Source organism: Anser cygnoides, chromosome 5, assembly GCF_040182565.1.
Source record: "Anser cygnoides isolate HZ-2024a breed goose chromosome 5, Taihu_goose_T2T_genome, whole genome shotgun sequence".
Classification (NCBI taxonomy): Eukaryota; Metazoa; Chordata; class Aves; order Anseriformes; family Anatidae; genus Anser; species Anser cygnoides.
The window spans coordinates 43,381,954-43,404,681 of NC_089877.1; the positions used below are offsets into that span (position 1 = coordinate 43,381,954).

General features: G+C 44.0%; 1 protein-coding gene across 9 annotated transcripts; it reads left to right on the forward strand.

Moving 5' to 3' along the window:
• The first annotated feature begins 53 nt into the window (after positions 1-53).
• On the forward strand, positions 54-19,595 carry LRRC74A (leucine rich repeat containing 74A). 9 transcript variants are annotated; one of them, XM_048059748.2, is made up of 14 exons: positions 54-254; positions 4,056-4,166; positions 5,781-5,956; positions 6,601-6,708; positions 7,471-7,567; positions 7,995-8,044; positions 8,836-8,917; positions 10,620-10,705; positions 11,031-11,225; positions 12,272-12,367; positions 15,693-15,836; positions 17,224-17,372; positions 17,972-18,057; positions 19,368-19,595. In XM_048059748.2, exons 1-13 carry the CDS (start codon positions 227-229, stop codon positions 18,012-18,014), a joined length of 1,365 nt encoding a protein of 454 aa, XP_047915705.2. In that variant the 5' UTR covers positions 54-226; the 3' UTR covers positions 18,015-18,057; positions 19,368-19,595. The 9 variants fall into 9 exon arrangements, with proteins under 9 accessions (XP_047915705.2, XP_013041046.3, XP_047915703.2 ...); XM_013185592.3 differs by having other exon boundaries at positions 17,224-17,331; XM_048059746.2 differs by having other exon boundaries at positions 17,269-17,331.
• Positions 19,596-22,728: the final 3,133 nt, after the last annotated feature.

Below are 22,728 nucleotides of genomic sequence, written 5' to 3' on the forward strand. Positions count from 1 at the left end.
TGCCAACACAAAACGTGCTCGTGAGCAGTATAAATCGAGAACGTCAACCTTACAACTAGCACCATTGCTCTTGGAGGCTTGTCAGTTGTAGCCGAGCAGCTGTGCTTCCTGTGCATACCTTAGAGGAAATGGCAGGGTCCTAGGAGGTGGCTGCAAACCCCTCACTGACAGAAGAGAAAAAGCAAATAAACCCTCAGATCACTGCTGCTGGCAAGGAAACGTACCCATGGAGAATGAGTCTGAGAAGGACACAGGTGTGGTGCTTACTTACCAGCTAAGTCATTTCAGAAATAGTCCAAAGTAGCCAAAGGCAGATCAGTAGGATCCGAGGGGGGAAAGGCAGCAGGAAAGCACCACTGCAGAGAAATGGGGTGAGCAGGGACCGAGAGTGCCGATGCCCAAAGTTGACGGCTGCCATCTGGGAGCAGGCTGGTAACAGCCAGTCTGGCACCTTGCTTGGAGAACAAAATGCACCCTAAGCGAGCTGGCCAGTACCAGCTTCCCAGCAATTATGCCCAGCTGCCCTTAATTTCCCTTAATTTCCACAGATGTCAGAGCTCAGCACCATGTGAGATGAGTTCCTATTTCAACCCTCCTTTGCCTAGAAGTATGGGCAAGTTTTGAAGGTAGCAAGATAATTCTGTGAATGTGCTAACTGGAGTTAGGGTCTAGGTTTGTAGCATTTTGGCCTGATTTTCTAGCTTAACTATTCCTATACTGCTCCCTCATGAAGTTTTATACTTGGCTGATTTAGTCACAGCGTGAGGGGAACTGGTTTTTTGCCCTGATAACTTTCAAGGTATAGTTAATTAATTGAAGTAAAGCAAAGAAATACTGAAAAGCAATTGAGATCTTCTTAATATGCACCAAGAGTTACTAATTATGTTAGTGCTAAGCATTTTCTTTATTAATAAATACAAACACTTCATAGAAATACCAGGAATTGTGTTAATAATTCTTCTGTCTTCTTTAATTGCATAGGTGCATATTTCTCAAATTTCAAAGCAAAACTTCTCAGTACCAGTATATGTGGGAATGCTCATCCATGGTACATGCTGGTTTGAGTGTTCATTGATAGTGGGGGACTTTTTTTTTAAATGAATATTACACATTTATTTTTGGTAATTACTGTGCTGCCAATGCTACCAGCAAGTTCTTCTCAAAATTCAAAGCCTTTTTTGTGTTGTCACTTAGTCCCTATAAGTTAATTTCTTATTTTCCTTTATAATACAACTACTTTAAAATAATCAAATCTATGGGACAACTCTCTTTGGTTCTTGTTTCTGTGTATTTAAATAGAGCATAAAACAATTTTTCAAGTGTTACGTAGTAATATTCCTTGATGATTGCTCTAATAGATGAGATCCTTTCTCAGGATGTCTTCCATTGTTTCAGAATGGCATTTGACTAAGTATCTGTTCTTTTTCTGTAAAGATAGATCTGTTTTTTTTTTTTTTTTTGATCCAGCAATAATAATTTACTGTATATGTGGGATTAGGCCCTTTTAGATAGCTTTTCTGCAAACCAGGCTTCTGTTCTTGGCTGTAAACTCCTGACATTTTTACTCTGTAAATGGGGTCTGACATAATCAGTTACCTGCTATCAAGCCCAAGTAATTATATTAAAGTTAATATTTCTTCTGGTTTTTTTGGACAGTATTAATTTCAAAAATATTATTATTAGGAAATATCTGGTCAATTAATAGTTGCCTGCTGTTTTTCCTTACATACGGGATTTCGTAATTCTGGGTAAAATGCTGGCTGAATCTGACTGATAGAAGCAGTGAAGAGATTGGTATAACTATTAATCCTGCCATATTCTAGAGGCAAAATGTTGTCAGAATTTCTGGTTGTTTTGCTTTGCATCTTTTGGTGGTGGTGGCCTAAATCATTCACACTAGGAAAAAATAAATCTATATTTTCTCACAAGTATCTAACATTTGTTTATAATTTATCTAGAAATCTTCTGGTATCCACATTGGCATGACCTAAAATAGGAGATAAAAATTGATAACCTTGACTAGATGACCAAGTTAGGACACATGCAGTTTTTTCCAAGCCTCATTTCTCATTTTTTCAATAGCTGACAACTTTTAGAATATTGGCTCCTAAATACTTTGCTTAAAATTTGCTTACATACAAAATCACATGTATCTCGTAGCAGTTTCTTCATAGATTCCTTCAACACTTTATATTCCTAATTTAGTGTATAGCCATGTAGTTTGACACAGCACTGAATTAACTCATTCTTAACGAACGTAAAAAGTTGCTTAAATCTAAGCATTTATATTCATATCATTTTGTCTGCATGCTGCAAAATGCTATGCTCCATTTTTCATTGCTCCTGCTGAGTTACTATTCTGATGTATTTCTCTGCCTGACGTTCAACAAAGAGCTTTACTACCACAGTATAAGCTGCCCCTGGGATTTATCATATATTTGTACAACACAAGAGGGAACAAAATAAAATAATGTCCCCAGAGAATAGGCATTGTTAACCCAGCAAAACAAAAGGGGTTTTGCAGGCATCTGGATGCATCCCATATAAGCCTTGCATTAAACCATGGAGTGATGTCCCCACCTATCTCCTGATTCATGACTGGCCAAAGCTGTGCCTGAAGAAAGCTGACCGGAAAGATGTGTCTGCAACCCCAATGCCTCAGAAAAGGAGAGGGTGATAAAGAATCTCCAGACCTGTCAATTTTCACTGCGTTGATTTTCTCAATGATGATTGAGAGTCAATGCTTTTTGAATATCTGCCTGAATAACCCCCTAACAGCATAAATATCTGAATCAGTGTTAATTCCTACAGCTCCACAAGGATTCAGGGACCACTTCTGGATTTACCTTGCAAGGCTCATTGTGGGGTTGGCTGACACTGGACACAGGACAGCCCCATTATCAGATGATAAAGTCTGGATGGGCTTTGCATAGCGTACAAACAGGCTGTCTGTTCCCCAGAGTAGGAAGTTTGTGGATGGCCAGCATTGTAGGGTCTTTGAGGAAAGGGGATCTGTGGGTACTATCGTAGTATTCCAAATCTGGGTGAGTTCTTTACATGGGATTTAGACCTATTTTTTACCTTTTTTTGGCCTTTCTCATGCTAAAGTAAACCCATCACTAGAACAAAGAAAGTCTGAAAGAAGGAAAAGGCCTTAATGAAGGAGCTGCAGGGCTGGCTGAAATGCTGTGATGTGGGTGCCAGCTGGCCAGTTTTTTTCCCTCAAGCAGGTCTGAGTGAACAGCCAAACTGCAAGCTCCACGTCACACATCAGTGCTAACTGACACCCAGAAGGGCACAAAATGACAGGTCAACCACCTGGAGCTCTAAAGGGGAGTAAGGAGTAAGGGAAGAAGGTGGTAAAAGCAGTGACAGGAAATCAAGTAAAGATTAAGAGTAGGGGGGAAAAAAAAAAGTAGTTATTCACCAGGAATGATTTTGGCAAAACCACTCTTGATTCTGGTATGCATTTATTCCTCGTAAAGAGGAATTTTCCGAATTCTCCTTCTCTCTCACTGTAAAATAAATTACGACCTGTAGGCAAGAGAAGCTGTACCACTTCCAGTGGGTCTGGTTACACTCAGTCCCAATGTACAATAGCATTCAAACACTTCTGCCCTGCTTGAAGAGTCCAACAAAGCATTCTCAGCCTGATAGCGCAGGCAGCCAACGGTGTCCTGCCAGTGCCTGGGGAAGTGTGAGTCAGTTCAGGAGAGCTGAAAGGAGCTGGCATGGCTTTGGCTTGTAGGTCTGTGGGAAAGTGGGATGGAGAGGGGAAATTTGCTGTTGCCTGACAGACTTCAAAACTGCGGAAGGGGAGAAAGGCAGCTCAACGGGGAGTGAAGATGTGAGCCTGTCCCCACGCCAGAGCCAGCACCACATGGGTACACGGCACGGGGAGCGGTGGGCACAAAGCGGTGCTGGGGAAGGAGCACGTTTGCAGCTTGTTGAAGAGGGGTGCAGACTTCAGTGGGAGCTGTGGGAAGTTCTGTCACCTACTGGAAGTCACAAATGTGCTGGCACTGACAAAATGAATCTGCTTGGTTTCATGGCAGACCAGAATGAAGAGATGTCAGACACCAGTGAGTCTCCAGAGCCTCTGTCGCTGCCTGACGCCTCAGCAGAGAAGGCCACACAAGGCTCTGACACTGACCTAGAAGTTAAAGGTGATTATCTTCCATTCATCTGCCCTCACTAGCTTTTCCCCTCACAGTCAGTGCTGTACCTACCAATGGGTATGTATCAGAAGTGGAGAACAGACACAAACAACCCTGGCAGAGCCCTGACATCCACACCTCATCTGGCGGTTGAGAAAGGCAGGGGGGATGAACCTCCCTCTAGGAGCTCCCCCCTTGACATCAAGCATCTTCCTTCAACTCCTGTATATAGGCCACGGCTGTTCCTTTGTGCCTTCCTCCCTCCTCTAGTCCTCAATAACCAGCATTACCAGACCAGCTAGCTGAAGCCAGGGCTGGGCCTCAGGCCCTGTTTGTGTGCTCCTGATGAAACACTGCATACCAGCTGTGGTCTGCATGCCACAGATTTGCCACGATTGTCCTAGACGGTTCTGGTTGCTCTTATCTCCTGCCCAGTGAAGTCAGTCCTCTGGCTAAACAAGTCTTGCACTCATTTTTGTCACAGTAGGACTTGCCTATAATTTAGGAGGAGTGCTTTTTGATTTGTTATAAATGGAAGGAAAATTTTAAAAAGAAAAAAAGAAACATAAGAATGCAAGGAAAAAACTTTTGTGAGAGGCCTCAGTTTGAACTGGAAAAATGGTTTTGACGAGAAGAGAATTTGTCTTGAGGTCAGACCATTGGAAGCATATAACAGCATGGAGAAATATGAGCTCTAAGTGTGGGGTTTGATGAAGGAATTCCAAATGACAGGTTTTTGTGGAAATGCAGCCGCCAGCTGCATTGATATGTCTCACTGCAGCTGTGTCAACAACACCCAGTGGCCAAGTTGCGAATGCTGGGATTCTTTCTGCTGTTCGCAAGCCAAGATGTTCTGAGCTGCCCTAGCTCTGCTGGCAATATCAGCTGTATGCTTCAATTAAAATTTAAAAGAAAAAAAAATGATGAAAATGTTTTTGCCTGATGTCAGAAATTCTCAATTACACCAAGAAAGGTTTAGTCATATTGCAGACTGATGAGAAGCTACAGATGCCAAATGGAGAAGCAAGGAGAATACATTAACTCACGGAGGTGTGGGATAAAGGGATGGGGAGAACCAGAGGGAGGGTAACTTTTAAAGAGTGAAACCCTTCTGTTGTTGCATAGTGTTACTTAATTTGGCTCCACAACGTAAAACTTTACCTAGGACCTGAACTGACCTGAGGACCTGAGTCTGGCATAGCTTGTTGATAGTTTGGTTTAAGTCATGAATCAAGACCAAAAAAATGAGGTTCTCATGAAGGCCAAGAGTGAGAGCTCGGCTGAGGTGGCTGCTTAGTTCTCTGCAGACCGCTGGCAGGCTATCCCCATCTCCCATGTTGTCGTGGATGCTGAGGCAAGAACACCTCTGCTCCTCATCTCAACTTTCCAGCATCAGGATGTGTTACAGATATTGGGGCAAGGCCTATGCTTAGCACAGAAATGCCAAGAAACCTGTGTGAGAGCGATTGCTTTGGGGAATTATTACCTCATACTTATCAGCTATTCCTTGTGCATGGGACCCTCTGAACCCACAGGGAGTCAAGTGCTTGGGAGAAACAGGCTCAGAATATGAAGGGCAAACACTGAATGCGCCACTCATCAATATATATTTTTTCTCTGTAGATCCTGGGAAAGCCTTTGCAGGTGTTACGGGTGCAGAGCTGTATCTGGAAGCATGCAGGCTGATGGAGGTGGTGCCTGTCTCACACTTTACTCAGAACTTGGCCAAGCCTTGTATAAACCTGAGCCATCATGGTCTAGGACCCAGAGGTGTCAAAGCCATTGCTATTGCTCTGGTGGTGAGTAGCTAGTAAGATTGGGACCACTGCTGCCAATGACAATAGGCATTTTAGGCCTCTCTCAGCCTTGGAAGCCACCACTGAATATACAGTGCGGGAGAAAAAGTCCTATCTTCCACAAAGGAACCCCAAGCCTCCCTTATATTTCCCTGCACAGGAAAGCCTTGTGTAGCAACTGCCACCATGTGCTGGAGTTACCCCAAGTTTTGCTCTTGCAAACTGATGTTCTTCCACGGGACACAGGTCCCCAGTGCTCCTAACCCCTACAGGGCTACAGGTAGGTCTGGAGGTACTGGCATCCCCTACTCAAGAGTCCTACACAAAGATGTGCTTCACTCACCAATGGACAGGCCCAGGATGCCTGTCTGGGGAATTTAGATCTGAACCTGGCTCTCCAGGCTGTCAAAAAGCAATGGAAGGTCCTATCTACTCAAAACCTTTCCAAAAAAAGGTCCCTCTTTTGTATGCCATCTTCCACTGCTACAGCTATGCCATGTCTCCTGACCACTGTCCTGCTCAGGACCTGCAACACCCTGAGGGGTTTGGAAGAATTGTCCAGTGTCCGTTGAACTGAGGAAACTACCTGCTTCATTAACTTTTCATGTGTCTTTTATGTGTCTCTGTTTACCTTTGTGTCTTCCCAGTCCAATGCAACTGTCACCCGCCTAGAGCTGGAAGATAACTGCATTCTGGCAGAAGGAGCCATATGCATAGCAGAGATGCTACGAGAGAATTGCTCCCTTCAGGAACTGGTACCCAACCTGACGTAGTGAGCCAAATGTATTGCTCACACAAGTTCAATCATCTGAGGAATTTCATGAAAGAAAACCAATTCATTCCATTCCAAGTTTTAACCAAATAACAGTTGCTTCCACACACAAATATTCACATTCTGAAAATCAAGATATTTTATGCTCATCTAGTTTTTAAATGTGCAAGCTTCTGAAAAGCGGAAGCGTGCATTTGATGAGCCTGGTGAGGATCCCAGAGCCTGGGAGCCTGCAACTGTTCTTTTCACTAGCAGATGTGACAATAATTACCAGAACTAGGTCTTTCTAGGTCATACTTAGCCAATGGAAAAAATGTTTCGGTCAGGAACTTTTATTCCCCAGCATGATATGGGGAAAGTTTTGTAAATAGATTAAGGGAGTAATGCAAAACTTTCAGATATAGATCCTTAGGAATGTTCCTTCACTCTGAATCTGGGGTATGCAAAATGCATTTTACTAGGCCATGGGATCTGTGTTGCATCAGAAAAAAAAGATTCTTGGCCAAATGCCTCTTGGTTCACTGAAGACAATGATCCATGTGAAACTGATGGCTCTAGGACTTTGTTCCTGCTACGAAGGAACAGGGATTAAACATACCTGTAACTTTCATTAATTACTGCCTGGCTGGCATTTCTTTTTTTGCTGGTCTTGCATTATTCCCTTAATATCTTGGGCATTAAGGACACAATAAAGCTAATTCATTCTCTGGGCTCATCCTCCTTATCCTTCCTTGTTTCCTCCCAGAACATCTCCAATAACCACCTAGGCACAGAAGGAGCTGAAGCCATTGCCAGTTTGCTTTTGGACAACGCATCCTATCTCTATGCTCTTCAGCTCTCAGGTGGGCTGCATGCACCCAGTGATAGCAGTGGAAGTGAAATACTGTGTGTTTCATTTCAGTCTCTCATCCCAAGAACATTAGTCAGACTCTCGATTATGTCTCTGACATAATCTCTGGGTTGTGCTAAATCCAGAGTGACAGTGTGGAAATCTAGATTTTTGTGATGTGATCAAAATAAATATTTGGCCTGCTAAACCTCCAGCACCTCTGAAAACCAGTCCTGTATGAGAAACTTAGACAATTGCTGTGTCTCTCTTACATCTTGGGATAATTTTCCTCTGGGGATTGGAGTAATGACTAACTTATCAAAGCCTGATACGGGCCATGATTAACTGGATGCTCCACCTAAAAGCTCAACCTCCTGCAGACCCCAACACAATGCCAAAGGAAAGATCAACACATTGTTAACACACATTTTCCTCCCCAGGAAACAACTTCGGAGAGGAGGCTGTATCATGCCTTGCTGAGGCATTGATGGTGAGTTACCTGCAATCCAAGGTCATTTGCAGCCCTGGCTGTGCAGCAGACTCCTTGTCCTGAAGCTGCTGTTCACTTGGCATGATTTCACGTGGCAATGCCCGTATGATTTCCTGGCATAATTCTGCTAAGTGCCTCTTGTTTAATTCAGAAATGAGGGAGGCTGGGAGGACACAGAGAAGGATAGACTGAATTAACATTTCCTCAGGACAGCTGTGTGAGTCTGGCTGAGAAAAAAACCTTCAGGGCTGTGTGACAACAACAGAAGAACATCTGGGTGATACCAAATTTTCGAGACACATAAGTAGCCCAATTTCATAGCATTTTGCAATTCTTCAGCAAAAAGAAGAAGCTTGACTTCTCTTCTTAGTTCCTGTCTCAAAGTCTCTGCAGCATTGGCACCACCAGAAGCTGCCATGAAGCAAGGCTTTGGACTGATAACATAAAGTGCTCTTGGTTAGGATGCAATGGTGAGAGTGAAACTGGGGGCAGGAACAGCTGCAGGATGTGCTGCAGACCAGACATGAGCTGTTTAAGGGAAGTATGCACAACACAAAGCCCCACTGCTTTTGCTGACTTGGAAAGATAATTGCTGTGATGTTACATGCTTGACAAAGCTCTGTCTTGGGGTACACAGTGCTGCCATCTCCATGCTGATGAACCCCCATGTGCTGGAGATTTCAGTGTGTTTGATATCCTTCTGTTTCATCCTCATGTGGGGGCCTCAGCATGGCAGCTGGCTGCAGCTGGCTGGAAGATCTCATTCTCCCTGCACATTTGTCTTTTTTCAGGGCAATTACCAAGTGAAGAAGCTGGATCTCAGCCACAATGAGTTCTCTGAGAAGGGAGGACGGCTCCTGGGACAGATGCTCGGTAACTTAATCTATTAGTCCCCCGGAGCCAGGAGGGCAAGCACGCTTACTGGGGGACACGATGGGGTCAGCACAGTGAACATGTATTTCCTTCTCCAGCAAAAATGTCCCATGCCATGACCTGGTGGGTAGTACAAAAGACTGGACTTAGAGCTTCCTGGCTGGTCCACCTGCTCACCCTCATCAGCACAGGTGACTAGCAACTACGTTTGACTGCTGTATCAGAACAGAAACGAAGGATGAGAAACCACAGTAACAGAGCAGTCTGTGTCAGAGAAAGGGGAGCTGAAAGAGAAGTCCCTCGGGGAGTTTAAAGCAAACGATTACATTTTACCGAAATCCAATAGGATCAGAACTGTTGTTTGTTTAAACTTTTGATCACAAATTTCAGGAATGATTTATTTTTTTTTTAAATAGCCCAAACCCTAATGGTTTGAGTCATTGTACAGCAAGCAGCAAGGGAAACAGATTATAAAGAAATAAAATAAAGTTGCCTTATTTAGCTGTTCAGACAAAGTAAGTTTCAGAGCGTGTAGTAGCCCTGGAGAGGGAAAGCAAAAATAACAGTAAAAATCTTTCAGTAATCTCAGGTGCTGTTAGCGCACTGTGAAAGCCTTGTATGAATACCTGATGGCATTTCTTCCCTCGGCATTTCCAACACACCTGCTGTTGTAACAGCCACAAGCCCATGACCAGAGCATCCTGTGTGCCTTAACCATTCCAGTAACACAAAGCTTTCAGTTTAATTAGCACTTTCCTTCTCCTGGTTCAGTGTTTCCACTGATATGAACCTGCTTCTAATTGCAATCAATGTCTTTCAAAGATGGATCAATTAAAGCTGCAGTGAGGGACACAAGGCACTGTGCCCTCCCTTGGACAAGCCTGCAGGGAACCCAAGCATCAGTGCTAAACCTCGTGACCTTCCCAGCCCAGAAAAATGCATCTCCAAACTAAAAGGCCTTACACCCCTTCTTTCATCCCCTCCAGCTTACTTGAGGCAGGAGCTGCGGAGATTATTGCAGAATCTGTTACTTTTCTGCATTCTTTTTTCTTTTAGAGGAATATTTTTAAGCCAGCTAAATTCACCATCTGCCTCCGTCCATCCTCCCATCCATGGAAAATCTGGAGGAGAAATTCTGTCTGAGAATGAGAAGCGTTGGCAGCAAGTCCTACCCCTCCCAGTGTCACAGCAGGCCCAAATGAATTCGCACATACCCTGCTCTAAGTAGAATTTACACTGTGAGGTGTGCTCTGCATGTGAATTGGCACTGGCACATATACAGCTGGGCACAGCTACTATAGGAAGCTGAATTCCTCTCCTCTGCTAATCAAACACAGGCAGAGCAAGTCTTGATATTTTAGATGTGGCAAGGAGAATCCAGACGTTTTTCACAGTGAGAAACACAGACAGTGTCTACTGGTATAAGAAATCCTTCCACTGTCTTCCTCCCTCCCTACTTCATAATCCACTCTGTGATTAAGTCAGAAAAAGCTGTCTTCCCTCTCTGCTTGTGATCAGCAGCCTGTTCTCTGTTCTGTGGATGGAGTGGAAGGGAAGACTCTGTAGGTACAGGTTCCCCTTACAGCAATTAGTGAAGGCCACTGCTGAATCCCCAGCAAACTTTCTCTTAGCCCCTAACTGTGGTCAGCGTTTGTGCCCAGACCACTCTTCATGAGCTAACACCCCCATTTCTCTCTCTTAGCCAGCAACACGGCACTGGAGATTCTGGACCTGAGCTGGAACCACCTGAAGAGAAAGGGGACAGCAGCACTTGGCACAGGTCTCAGGGTAGGAACACTCCTCTTTTGTGACACCCTGGTTGAAACACTGATGGGGAACGCACATCCCTGAGGTCTGAGCAGGCTTCAGTAGCTCTAGCAAGGCTCATCCTACTGACAATAGGAGTCAGGGCCAGGAGAAGAACTAAAGCAGTGCGTAGGTCTGGTGACTCACATGGATGGAGAGACCCTGGTGACACTGCAGAGCTGTTGTGTTCACTGGGGCTGGGCTGGGTGTGACTTAAGAGATGCTTCTGCCTCATCCAGGCAAGAAAGGGTAGAGTGGTACACGTGGTGGGCATGCAGCAGCTGAGATCTTTCTTCTCTTCCTGGAGGGCAACGGTGCACTGAAAATCCTCAACCTTTCTTGGAACAGCATTGGGAATGAGGGAGCACAGGCCCTAGGAGAAGCTCTCAAAGTCAATAGCACGCTGGTTCACCTGGACATCAGCAACAACCAGATCAACAACGAGGGAGCCAAGAAGCTCTGCAGGGGCCTTGAAGTCAATGGAAAACTCGAAGTCCTGAAGGTAAAATAAAGCCCAGGCAGGGCTGGAGGAATAAATGGGGGGAGTAGAAAGATCTGAGTCAGGAGGCACAGAAGACAGAGGTGAGCTGTCTGAGAACTGGGAGAAATGAGTATTGTTCTGGTTTGGAGGTGATCAAAGCAGAAGGAAATTCTATCCTGTGAATTTCTGCCAGGGCAAATGAGTTGTACTGTTCCCTCAAAAAATCCCCTGAAGTCAGGCCTTGGCAGAACCCCACACGCAATATTACCCCAAAGTGGCTGATTTCTGTCATATCTAGTCTCAGTCAAGTGGGAGCCTAAGCATTCAGCAGGTCTGCATACATAGATAAAATATAGTTGCAAATGTAGATTTATACGTAATACATATTTCAGTGTAAGGCAAAGGTTCAAACTTGTGCCACAGCACTACCTTGAGGTACTAGTAGTATTATCCCCAAGGAGTATTATCAAGTCCTGGAAGAAGAAAGCCAAAATTGCCTCCTAGTAAGCTAGGGATCAATAATCCTGAAAGGGGGCAAAGCTGAATGAACAGTCAAACTAGCTTCAGAGGTTAACCTTGAAAGCTAATATGTCTTCTCAATCCAAAATCATTCTGTAGGAATTCAGCTCAGAAAAGTCAGCTCGCTTATGAGCTGGATTCTCAGCCAAATTTAACGTCACCACCCTTGCAAATTCCCCATTCAGATGAATTCTAATAGCAGGCGCATCTTCAAATGCAGTCCATTGCCTCAGCCTCTCCCATCACATGGCTGAGCACAACCCACATCAATACGCCCCTGCAACAGATGTAAGGGACCTGACATGTCAAACTTCACACGTGGAGGCAGACGGAGGCTGAGACAGCAACGCCACTGGAAGGCTGCAGTGCAGAGTTTTGGATGACAGAGACAAGAGGTCATGAAATAAAGAACAAACCCATCGCAAGGGACCACAGTTATTCTACAGACCTACTGAAGGACGGGAAGAAAGGGTCACTGCTAAGGTTACAGCATGCCTCCTGCATGAAATCCTCACTCTTACTATGTCTGTCTACATCTCTTCTCACAGATGGCCAATAATCCCCTGACCGTGGAGGGTGCCACTGCGCTAGTCCTATCTGTCAGAAAGAACCCCAGTTCCATGATGGCAGAGATCAACATCTCAGTAAGAGCTTATGTGCTAGAAAGCCTCCAAGTCCACACACTATACATTTTTAGGAGCTGCATAGACCCCAGAGCTGCCCCCTTCCAAAACTGTTTTGAGACTTGCTGCCTGCTTCAATTACGCACAGTCACTAATAAAAATGGCAGCCCTTCTAGGAGCCAGATGGAAATTCTAGGACTCCAGCCTAGCTCTGGAGAGAGGTGCCTGTAGGATCACCATGTTTCACTCCCTTCCATTTTGCAGTAGCAGAACAAGAACAAGGAATGAATTCACAGCGGAGGATGAATTCTCTTCGTCCCATGAGCTGTCTCCCTGCAGGGTAACCTGAGATGCTAGATACCGTAAAGTGCTTTGATACTCTGTCAGGATGCAGAGGAGCAGAAATATACGGATGCACTGAAAGCAAAGTGCTTTCATTAAAAATAAATAAATAAATGAGCGCTAATGTGGAATGAAAAAAAAAATCAGAGAGGCCAAATCTTAGTATGCATTTCCCTCTGTAGCTGGATGGTGGTGTGACATATTGTCGTAACCTCATGTGCTACTTCTAAAATGACAGGCACAGAAATGCTTCTAAGCTCCTGAGTGAGGGCATGGGCTGCACCCTACAATGGGGAGAGACCTGAGCACGAACTGGTCTGCTCCCATTCCTCCCATCCATGCGGTGGTGCTTTACGGGAGCGAAATCAGGCTTCCAGGCCTGCAAGGACTTACAGAAAGTGTCAGTGGCCTTAGGGTCCTCCAGCCACCTTTGCGAGTGCCGTGATTAAAGGAAGGAACATTTTCCAAAAAAAAAATAGATTTGAGACTTGAAAGATAAATAATACGTTCACACTTGAAACAAGCTAAAAATATTTCATGGGCAGTTTTAGAGACTTAGGTAACAGGTGGTATCTTTGTCCTGTGGTTACTGTATTAAAAAAAGAAATGAAAACAAGACAGAATAAATAATATTCATCTGTGGTCTTTCCTGAGAGTATTGAGGACTTGCAACAGAGATCATGTGAAGAGTGGGTATTCCTCTAGGGCAGACATTTTTTTTCTGCATAAATTAACATCAAAGAGAATTATTTGCCAAGTCTGCAAGGAGTCAGGCCTCATTTTACGTAAGAAAACTAAAACAGGCTGTGTGTGGATAAAAGACTTCATTATAGCATACATGGTTCTATTAGTTCAATTACTAATAATCTAAACAATTCATAAACTTGGAAAGAGTAATATATTTTGGTTAAATTCTGAGCAATCAAATTACTGAAATTCATTTATTCAAAAGGAGCCACGTGAGAAATTTTGAGGCAAGGAGTTAACTAACATTAAGAGTCTTAAATACAACCAAAATCTCACAATGTATTTATGATTGTCAGGGTTAAGTGATGCTCTCTTCTCCTTACCCCCCGAAAAGTCTAAATTACCTGGCATTTCTTAAGATAAATAGTCAATGGCATAAATTACAGTGACAATGTAATTACAGTGACATTACAGGATCCTGATCAAAGGTTTGTAGGTAAATGCCTCATCTCTCTGGCAGACTTCCTTCCACCTGTGACATAGGAAGTCTTGCATTTCAGTTCAGAATATTTGCAAATACACATTTCCAAAGATCTGCTGCTGTCTTAAACCTTTAAGAAGTTAGCAAAGGTTTTAACAGGAAACTTAAGGGAAGACATAAACAAAAGCCTTTTCTGCCCCTTTTCCCAGTGATAAACGTTTATCTTGATTTTCAAAGAATGAATAATTAGTGTGTCTGTAGGAAGAATTTCAAATAAGGATCATATCTAGAAACTTCTGCATGGGTTTGACAGCACTAGCAAAGGCGAAGCGATAGAAAGGCACGTTTTTAATGATGCAGTTTATTGTTTCTGACAACATTTCTAAGCACAACTGTTCCCCACATTCCTTCCATAATCTGCTCTTTATAGAGCTTCAACTTGCAGTTACTGGCTATCAAGTATTTTATGGGAGGCATGAATCAAAGCAGCTAACATTCCCGTCTTCACCATCATGGTACAAAAGAAAATGCCATTACTTAGCAGCTGCCCATGTGTTGTTTTTTCCGAGCTGTTGGCTGACTGTGTCAAAGACGCAGAAATACACCACCCGGCTCCCTCCAGGTGACCCCAGCAAGGTTTGCCAGGCCAGGCATGCTGCTGTGATGTGCAGCTTCTGAGGTCACACTGGCGGTCTGCTGGCTTTCTGCTGGGGACGAGGCCAGGCTGGCAAGCCTCGGAGAGAGCCGGCTGCAGGCAGAGCCAGCTCGGGCTCTCCTGTGCGGGGCTCCCAGGACTGAGACGCTCTGCTAGCCTGCATTCTGCAGGGAGCTCATCAATGAGCCACTCTGCACCCATAAAAGAGTTGATTCTGAATGAAAGCTAGTAAGCCCAGCCAGACCCAGACTAGTCCAAGACTGTCCTCAAGCAATTGCAATCAAGACCTCACTGCAATGTAGAAATCTTCAGCTAAAAAGAAGCTGTAAGAATTCATTAGGATACTTTATAGACGCACTTTAGGGAAAAAAAATACTATGCTTGATGCCATGGGAACTTCCCACAACGACATAAAAGAGAAGCTTTCATGACTTTCCTGATACTGAACTGCCTTGAAATTTCCCACAATTAAATACGTAGCTAACATAATATATGAACATATATTTCCCTACCATCACAGATATGAACAAAATCAAAGCTATGTTTTCAAAATATCAGTAAAGATGAAAGTAAATTTGTTGCAACTTAAATTTGTAAGAATCAATTATAGCGACAAGAATATTTTCATTGATAGTTTACTTTCTAACATCACAAAACCCTACAACAAGACACTGTGCTGCTGCCCGTTCTATAAGTACTAAAACAGAAAACTGTGTCTGAGGTCTTATAGGCCTTGGCTGATTTTTTTTTCCTTTTTTACAGAACTCTAAGACACATTTTGGCCATTAACTAACAGTTAATGCCTTGCAGTCTGCATCTTAGCTGAATGGAGAGGAGACCCATGCAGAACTGTCTCAGGGGTGAACAAGAATCACCCAACATAAGAGGTCTTCAGTGGAGATATTTATCTAATGTACATCTACCTTGCATCAAATTAATTTCTACGTAAATTAATAGATCCTTTTCTAACTCAAACATGAGAAAAGAGAAGGGAGAATAACACTCATTTAGGGTCAGGCTTCTGTGGGATTCCTCAAAGTGAAGAGTAGAGACGGGAAATGGCAGCACCCTTAGGAGAGAATGCTTACTGTTGACTGCAGATGGATTTGTTAATGAAAGCAAGTCTTTGTCATTCTCTGGGCATGCACGCTGACTGCAGTCTCCTTCCTCCTATGAACCAGAATGTGTTGGTGAATGAAAATTTCATCAAGTTGCTGGATTTTGTATGTCAAACACGTCCTGAACTAGATGTCATCTATGGTGAAGTTGAAGGCCGTATCTCCAAGATCCCCAAGCAGCATCCAAATCCTATGAAACTGATTCAGGTGAGCTACTGAACTTCGTCCACAGCTGCCCTGTACATGGTACACAAGCCCCAAGCACCTGGAGGGAGGGAGGTTGGAAGGGGTAAGCTTTCTTCCAAGTGGGAAATTCAGTCAAATTCCTTCAGAAAAGTATATTCATAATCACTACTGCGCATTCACTTCTCTTATTACATGCAGATTGACAAAGCAAATCCTTTGATTTTCAGAAGATGAATGCCTTGGGATCTGAGGGAACTGGTCTAAAAAAAAAGTGTTTTTTGATTTGCATAGTTGTGATTTAGTAATATTAATCGCATACCTTTGTATGACATCATTCATCCACATAGTTCCCTTTAAAATGCGCATCCAAATTATTTCTTGTACAGCTGAGAATACTGACAAAGAGAAGCTGTACAGTTTGACAGTTTTCAAAAAGCAGTGGCAGAGATGACAATATAAGCAAACCCTAAGTGCTGTAATCACTGAACAGTGTTGTCTGCCATTTCCATCTGAATAGATGTTTGCTAGCTGCGGAAAACAAACTGATGGATTTCAGGTTTGATCCAAAGGAGCGTACATCCTGCTCACCCAGCCCACCACAACAGCTGACTCTCACAGAGCCCTTTCCTGACAGTTGTGATTTAGCATCAGAATGAATGCGCTTCATAAAAACAGGCTACGGTAATACAAACAAAAACTGTTCTAAATAGAAATGACTTAGCTTTTTAAGGCCTGTAATTTTTACGGAGAGCAGCAGATGGTGCTGTCCTCCTTGCTGGAAGGCACTGGAGCACCGCAGAGTTAGGAACACTTCTGCTTTACCAGCTTCATTGTGCTTTTCTAGCTGCTGTGCAGATTTTTAACCAATTGGGTGAGATGTTGCTGTAGACATGGCTTCGGATGAAATTAAGTAAAAGTTTGGGCTGTTAGTTCACATCAAACAGTGCCTCTGTCATTCACAGCTAGCAACACACTAGTATGCTTTGCAGTTTTTAACAATAGTTATGGCACTCAGATGTGTTCTCCTTCGGGCAGACAGGAATTCAGAGAAGAGCACTAAAGTGATCAGGAAAGGACTGTCCGCAGGCTGGACAGCCTAGCCAAGCGGTGCTGGTGGGATGAGTACCAAATAAGTATGCACAATTATCAAAAGAAACAGCTTGGATATAGGTTTACTACTGTGACCTGTTTCGAGGGAGAGGGTATAACTGAGAAGAATGGGACTAGCCTGAGTAAAAGTATTTTCTTCTGACAGTGGCTGCATAAGGAGTTAAGGACTCACATATATCAGAGATGGGCTGAGTAAAGGCAGGGTGACAGCTGGAGGAATAAGGGGAGAGCTCGTGGCAGCCGTCGGCAGCTGTTTCAGCTCACGGTTGTGCCTGTGTTTTCTCTCTGCTTCTCTTAGAAATATTTGAATGAGCACAACCTGCGACTCTGGGACTTTTTTCAGAAAATTGACAAGGATGGAAACATGAAGATCCCTGTGACAGCCTTCCGGAGAGCCATGCTGCAGGTGTGCCCCAGAAACCATGGCCAGGAGGCTCTCCTGACAGGGTACTGCTCTGGGAAAACCCCTCTGCTGTACCATAGCCACCGTCAGCCCTGCTGGTGATGTTGTTGCAATTAGAAGGCTAAATTCACTCACTGCAAAAGTAGAGCCCTCAGCAAGACCCAACAGAAATCCTGTGACATCCAGTAAATACTGCAGAGGGCATCAGTGATTATGGATCAACTCTAGAATATCACAAAAGCCTTGTAAATTAGAGGCCAGTTGTTTGTATAGGATATGCCTACAGGATCTTGAAAGATAATTATGTCTTACTGCTATGGGAAAGTGAACAAGAGACACTTAAATCCTTGCCCCTACACACTGAGTAGACAATTCTCTTCCTGCCAAAACCACCATGGTGCTTGGATCAGTATTACTGGTCAGCTTTCCATGATGCTATTTTACACCCTTACCAAAAAAAAAAAAAAAAAAAAAGAGGTATTTTTATTGTCTCCAACATCACTCCGGATTTTTACATCCCATTTTTTTCTATGGAGGAATCTATCTCCTCACCTATTAAAAGATGACCAGGCCCCAGTCCGATATGGAGGATTTTTCTGCTTTAAAATACCCAGGTTTGCTAGCATTTCTCTTCTTCTCTTAGCAATCAAGCATCCCACTGGATCGAGTCCAAATTAGGGAACTAGTGCACAAGCTAGACCGGAATCGGACAGGGATTGTGGACTACAGGTGAGTGGGTGACTCCACTTACTGTCCTGTCCTATGTTTCCTTTTTAATTTGGCACAATGCCAAGTAAACACATCCTTATTCACTTTAGGAGGTGAAGGGACATGTGTTTTTGGCCAGTCCTGCAACATGACCACACATCACTTACCTAAGAGGAAGGCAGATCACACAATACCTTGTACGCTTAGAAGCCCTACTGAGTCAAACTAGAAGTCAGTATTACTTTTCTGTTTTATAAACCTGCTGTGCAAGCGCACGGATCTCAGAGCTGAATGGCATTTTCATTCACGCTCATAAGCCTGTGTGAGAATCATCAGTTCAACATTGTTCTCCCCCTGAAGCTAGAGTACGATTTGCAAAGACAGCATATCTGTGCCTTCAGACCTTTTCCTCCATCCTCAGGGACTCTAATTTTTTTCTTCTCTCTGATCCTTCTTCTTAGGAGACCTAGTTTTCCCTGGAAACCCACCTTCAAACTACAGAACTTTTCAATCTCTTGAAAGTGCATCTTTCTTAGTGCCTGGAGCAATCATGTCCAAGTTCTGAGAGTCTGAGCAGTCAGCAGCAAACTCCTTGGAGGTTGTCAGTCGCTGCAGGCTAAGCCATTTGTCATTGGACCACAAATTTCCCCCTAGATTTGCAGTCAGCTCTGACATGTGACTCATCATCTGAAAGCCCTGTTAACCATGGCCAAATTTTCCCATCCCTCACTACATACTGATGGGTTTAAATGTGTGCTGTAGTCTAGTTCTAAGGCTAGAAGCAATGGGTCAGCTTTGCAAATCTTTTCACCTCTTAGCCTCCTAACGTCTTCAAAGAAGAGCTGAGAAGTGAATGACTTTGTTAGATCCAGTCTTTATTCCTTTGCGTCTGCTGGTGCTGTGCTAAAAGCATCTGTTCTCAGGCACTACATGGGCCTTAGCCTGGTTAAACTTGAAACGGAGGTTACATGGGGTTCCCAGCTACTTTAGGCACAAATTCCAGAACTGTGGCTGAGCAGCAAGCAAACCAGGAACTGTTGAAACCCAGTAGACAACAAAGACTTCATTTGGTGTCATTAATGCTGCTGAGTTGATATGTAGGGGAAAAAAAATAGGTATCTACTCCTTATGTGCATTTTAGCACTGTAGCATGTGTGTTAGTGGTAATATTCACAGTGCAGACAAGAGTCAGAAGAGTTGTGACCTTTGCTGTCCTTACTGTGCCCACTTCAGACTGGTTCCTCAGGGTCCTATCAGCAGCTTAAAGACATCTGACAGGCAAGATTCACTTTACTAGATTAATACTTTTTCATCTCTTTCTTTTGAATTAGTCACCTAAAAGAGCAGAAGCCAGCACAGAAGCCTGTGGAAGGGGAAATGAAGGAAGAAGAGAAGGAAGATATGTAAAAATGAAGCAAGGAGGTATCAGACAGTGAAAGGTAGTAGGAGAAACGCTGGAAGAAAGCTAAGAGTGGCCCTGGGCTTGGGGAGGTCTGATGCTGGAGAGCTCTGATAGTGTAAGTTATTGAATGTGGAAATAAAGTTGATGTTCCAGCGCACAGCAGGTCTGGTCCTTTTGGGTAAGGGCAGAACAGACTGGCTGGTTAGCAAATCTATCTCATTCTGCATGCTGACAATGCTGAACTTATTTTCAGAAACAGAGCCCAAAAGCTGGAATGGGAAAACCTAGAAAATTCATATATTGTTATTATCCCCTTTAGAGGGAAAGCACGTGGACAAAGACTGGAGCAAGTGCCCTGCAGACAGTCCCTACCAGACGTAGCTGCTTTGATGCAGGGACCTTTGCAAGAAGAATTAAATTAACGTGAAACTACAGCTAATGCTGCTTTAAAAAGTTACGGGTAATAGGAATTTTATTAAATAGCTCCATGGGAAAAGATATGCTAGAAGGGTGGAATTCATTACTGATTTTAAATGGCTCAGATACTGAACTGCTTTTTTTAAATCAACATAAAAAACAAAGAAAGATTTCACCAATCCTTAAGAAGTAATGAAAGCCTTGCATATACGACATTTATAAATAAACGATAAAAAATATCATCAGAGAATCATGGAATGTCTTGGATTGGAAGGGACCTTAAAGTTCCTCTAACTCCAACCCCCCTGCCATAGTCAGGGATGCCACCCACCAGATCAGGTTAGCCAATATTTACATGTGCAGATGAGCAGATCCACAGGAAGTACATTTTGCCATGTGAGCAACTTCCAACATAGGCTATACCACAAAGAAACTAGGAGAATTGAGACATGTTGACCAGCGAGAGGAGTGGAGAGAAAAAAGAAGGATTCCTTTCACTACCCATTCATTACGGCCTTTTCACTCTCCATCCATTCACTAGATGATCTTTAAGGTCCCTTCCAACCATTCTATGATTCATTTTATCAATTCCCAACTGGAAAAAAATCTTCCAGTTAGAGTTCAGGTGGCTCCAGTGTCTCCTGAGAAGTCAGCCTGACTGTTGACGTGAGGGTGCTGCTATGGCTGCTCAGTAGTCATCTTCAATACACGACTGAGTGCTAGGCTTTAACTCATTACCCCAGCAAGTCTCTGTCCTCTGACGTCTGTGACAATCCCCTAGCTACTCACAAGTCTATGGACATTTCTTGTACACACACACACACACACACACATTTGTCTTTCTTCCAAGCTGAAGAATGCCACCCACTCTATCATTCCTCATAGGACAGACTCTGATGGTCCTTGTTTCCCTTCTCTGAACGACTCCCAGATGGAATATATGGGAATCAGAATCAGAAATGCAAAAAGCATTCAAGACACTGGGGAGTCTGCACGGACATAGCACTGTGGGGTTTGTTGTTATTGTTCTCTTTTCCTTTCCCAATCATTACTAGCATTTTATTAGCTTTCCTCAGCTGTTACTAGGCACTGAGGCGTGTTTTCACAGAACCATACCCCAGACCTGCAGGATCTTACTCCTGAATACCAAGGCCCACCGTGGAGCCCACCCTTTTCTACGTGAAAAGCACGGAGAGGGGCGGCACGCCTGCCATTTTACAATCGAGAGCACTTACTTATTCCTAAGGAAGAGCTGCGAGGACACCACTCCTGCGGCAGGCACGGCCACTCCTGCTGCAGGGCTTTGCGCCTGCCCGCGCTGGCCACCAGATGTCCCCTCAGCACCAGCGCTGGAGCGGGGAGCGCGGCCCGGGGCCTCCCCTCCCTGCAGGCACCGGGCCCCGACACCCAGCGGCCGTGCCCGGAGTCCATTTTCAGCCCCCCTCCTTAAAACCGCTCCCTGGCTTCTTTCCTAAAAAAAACAATGCTAAATATCATGCCCTGGCATCTCTTGGTGCCCACATTTGGGGCGTGCACGGGGAGGCGTCCCTGCTGCAGGACGGTTTGGGGCCCTCTCGGCCCCACTGAGGTGCTGCAGGTGTCCACAGGCCCGAGGGCACTTGCCCATCAATTCTGGAAGGGCTGCTCTTTAAAACTCACAGGTCATTTTTGAGCCCTTCTCCAGCGGCACCAAGCTTGTTCACCAGGTAGTCACAATTCACTGTCAGCGTGAAATATCTATGTCGTTCTTTCCCCCCCCAGCCCCAAGAACTCCCATTTTGAGTCTCTTTTTCAGCCTCAGACGCATGCATTGCAAACATCAAAATGTGCAGGCTGAGAATTAAGGCTGGGGGCTATCAGCATGTTTGGGACCAGCCACCGATTTTGTATTTGTACAAAAATTAGTGGTTTTCTGGTTTTGTTTTTGTTTTTCATGACCGGCAACCACTGTTACCTCACAGAGAAGATGATTTACAAGATCCCAGATCTTCTTCCAAAATGAACCTCTTAGCTTATCAGCACGCAGATGCTCTATGAGTCAGTTAAGCTGGATCAGAGGTGAGAAGTTTCTCACCGTTTCTAGACTTGTGTGGAAAAAAAAAAGACTAAGATTGGCTTTCTGGGTACCTGACAGCAGAGAGAGAGGGCAGTGCTCCACTGTCCAGAGAGCACTGTGTTTGTTCTGCAGCTCAAGGGTGCACTTCTGGGGGGGGGGGGGGGGGGGGGGGGGGGTAGCACGTATACACTGGGAAATATCTTCATCTTTTATTCCTACAGCATCTTGGGTTTGTCTTGCATATGTTACACATGAATCTTTATCTCATGCACAGTGCTGTTGTGTATTAGTCATGCATTACTATTCTGCTTAGGTTTGCACAGAACTGGCTGCCCAACTAAACTGATTTGTCCAATTATCACCCTTAAGATTCTAGATTAGCAACAGGCATCAAAAACACGCTCTTCTGTAAGAAAACAGCATAATCAAATATAGATGGGTACTGGCCTGCGGCAGATGTGACTTTTATTTATTCAAGTGTCCACTTAAACTCCAGATTCAACAGTGATGTGACAGCTAGGTTGTACCTTTACACCACAGAAAACCTACAGGGAGATTGGATGGCTTCTTTCATGCAGAGAGAGGTGAAGAATTTGTGCCGAAATTTCTAGCTCCAGAAGGGTTTGATAAGTTAAAATTATCTACTTCACCAAATGCACAAAATCAAAAGAGAGTGAATCTCTGTGGAGGATCTAGGTGAAACCTTATGTCCTTTTGTGTGGCTTGATGCAACTAAAATAGCAAAAAAATGGAAGTGCCAGTGAAAATTTTAATTCTCCAAATTCACATGCAAGCAAGCAGTGCAGGGGAGGGATGT

Coding starts and splice junctions, on each gene's coding strand:
- LRRC74A (XM_013185592.3), top strand. CDS start 227: ATGGAGAATGAGTCTGAGAAGGACACAG. Junction 255..4,055: donor TGAGTCTGAGAAGGACACAG/GTGTGGTGCTTA, acceptor GTTTCATGGCAG/ACCAGAATGAAGAGATGTCA. Junction 11,226..12,271: donor GAAAACTCGAAGTCCTGAAG/GTAAAATAAAGC, acceptor CTCTTCTCACAG/ATGGCCAATAATCCCCTGAC.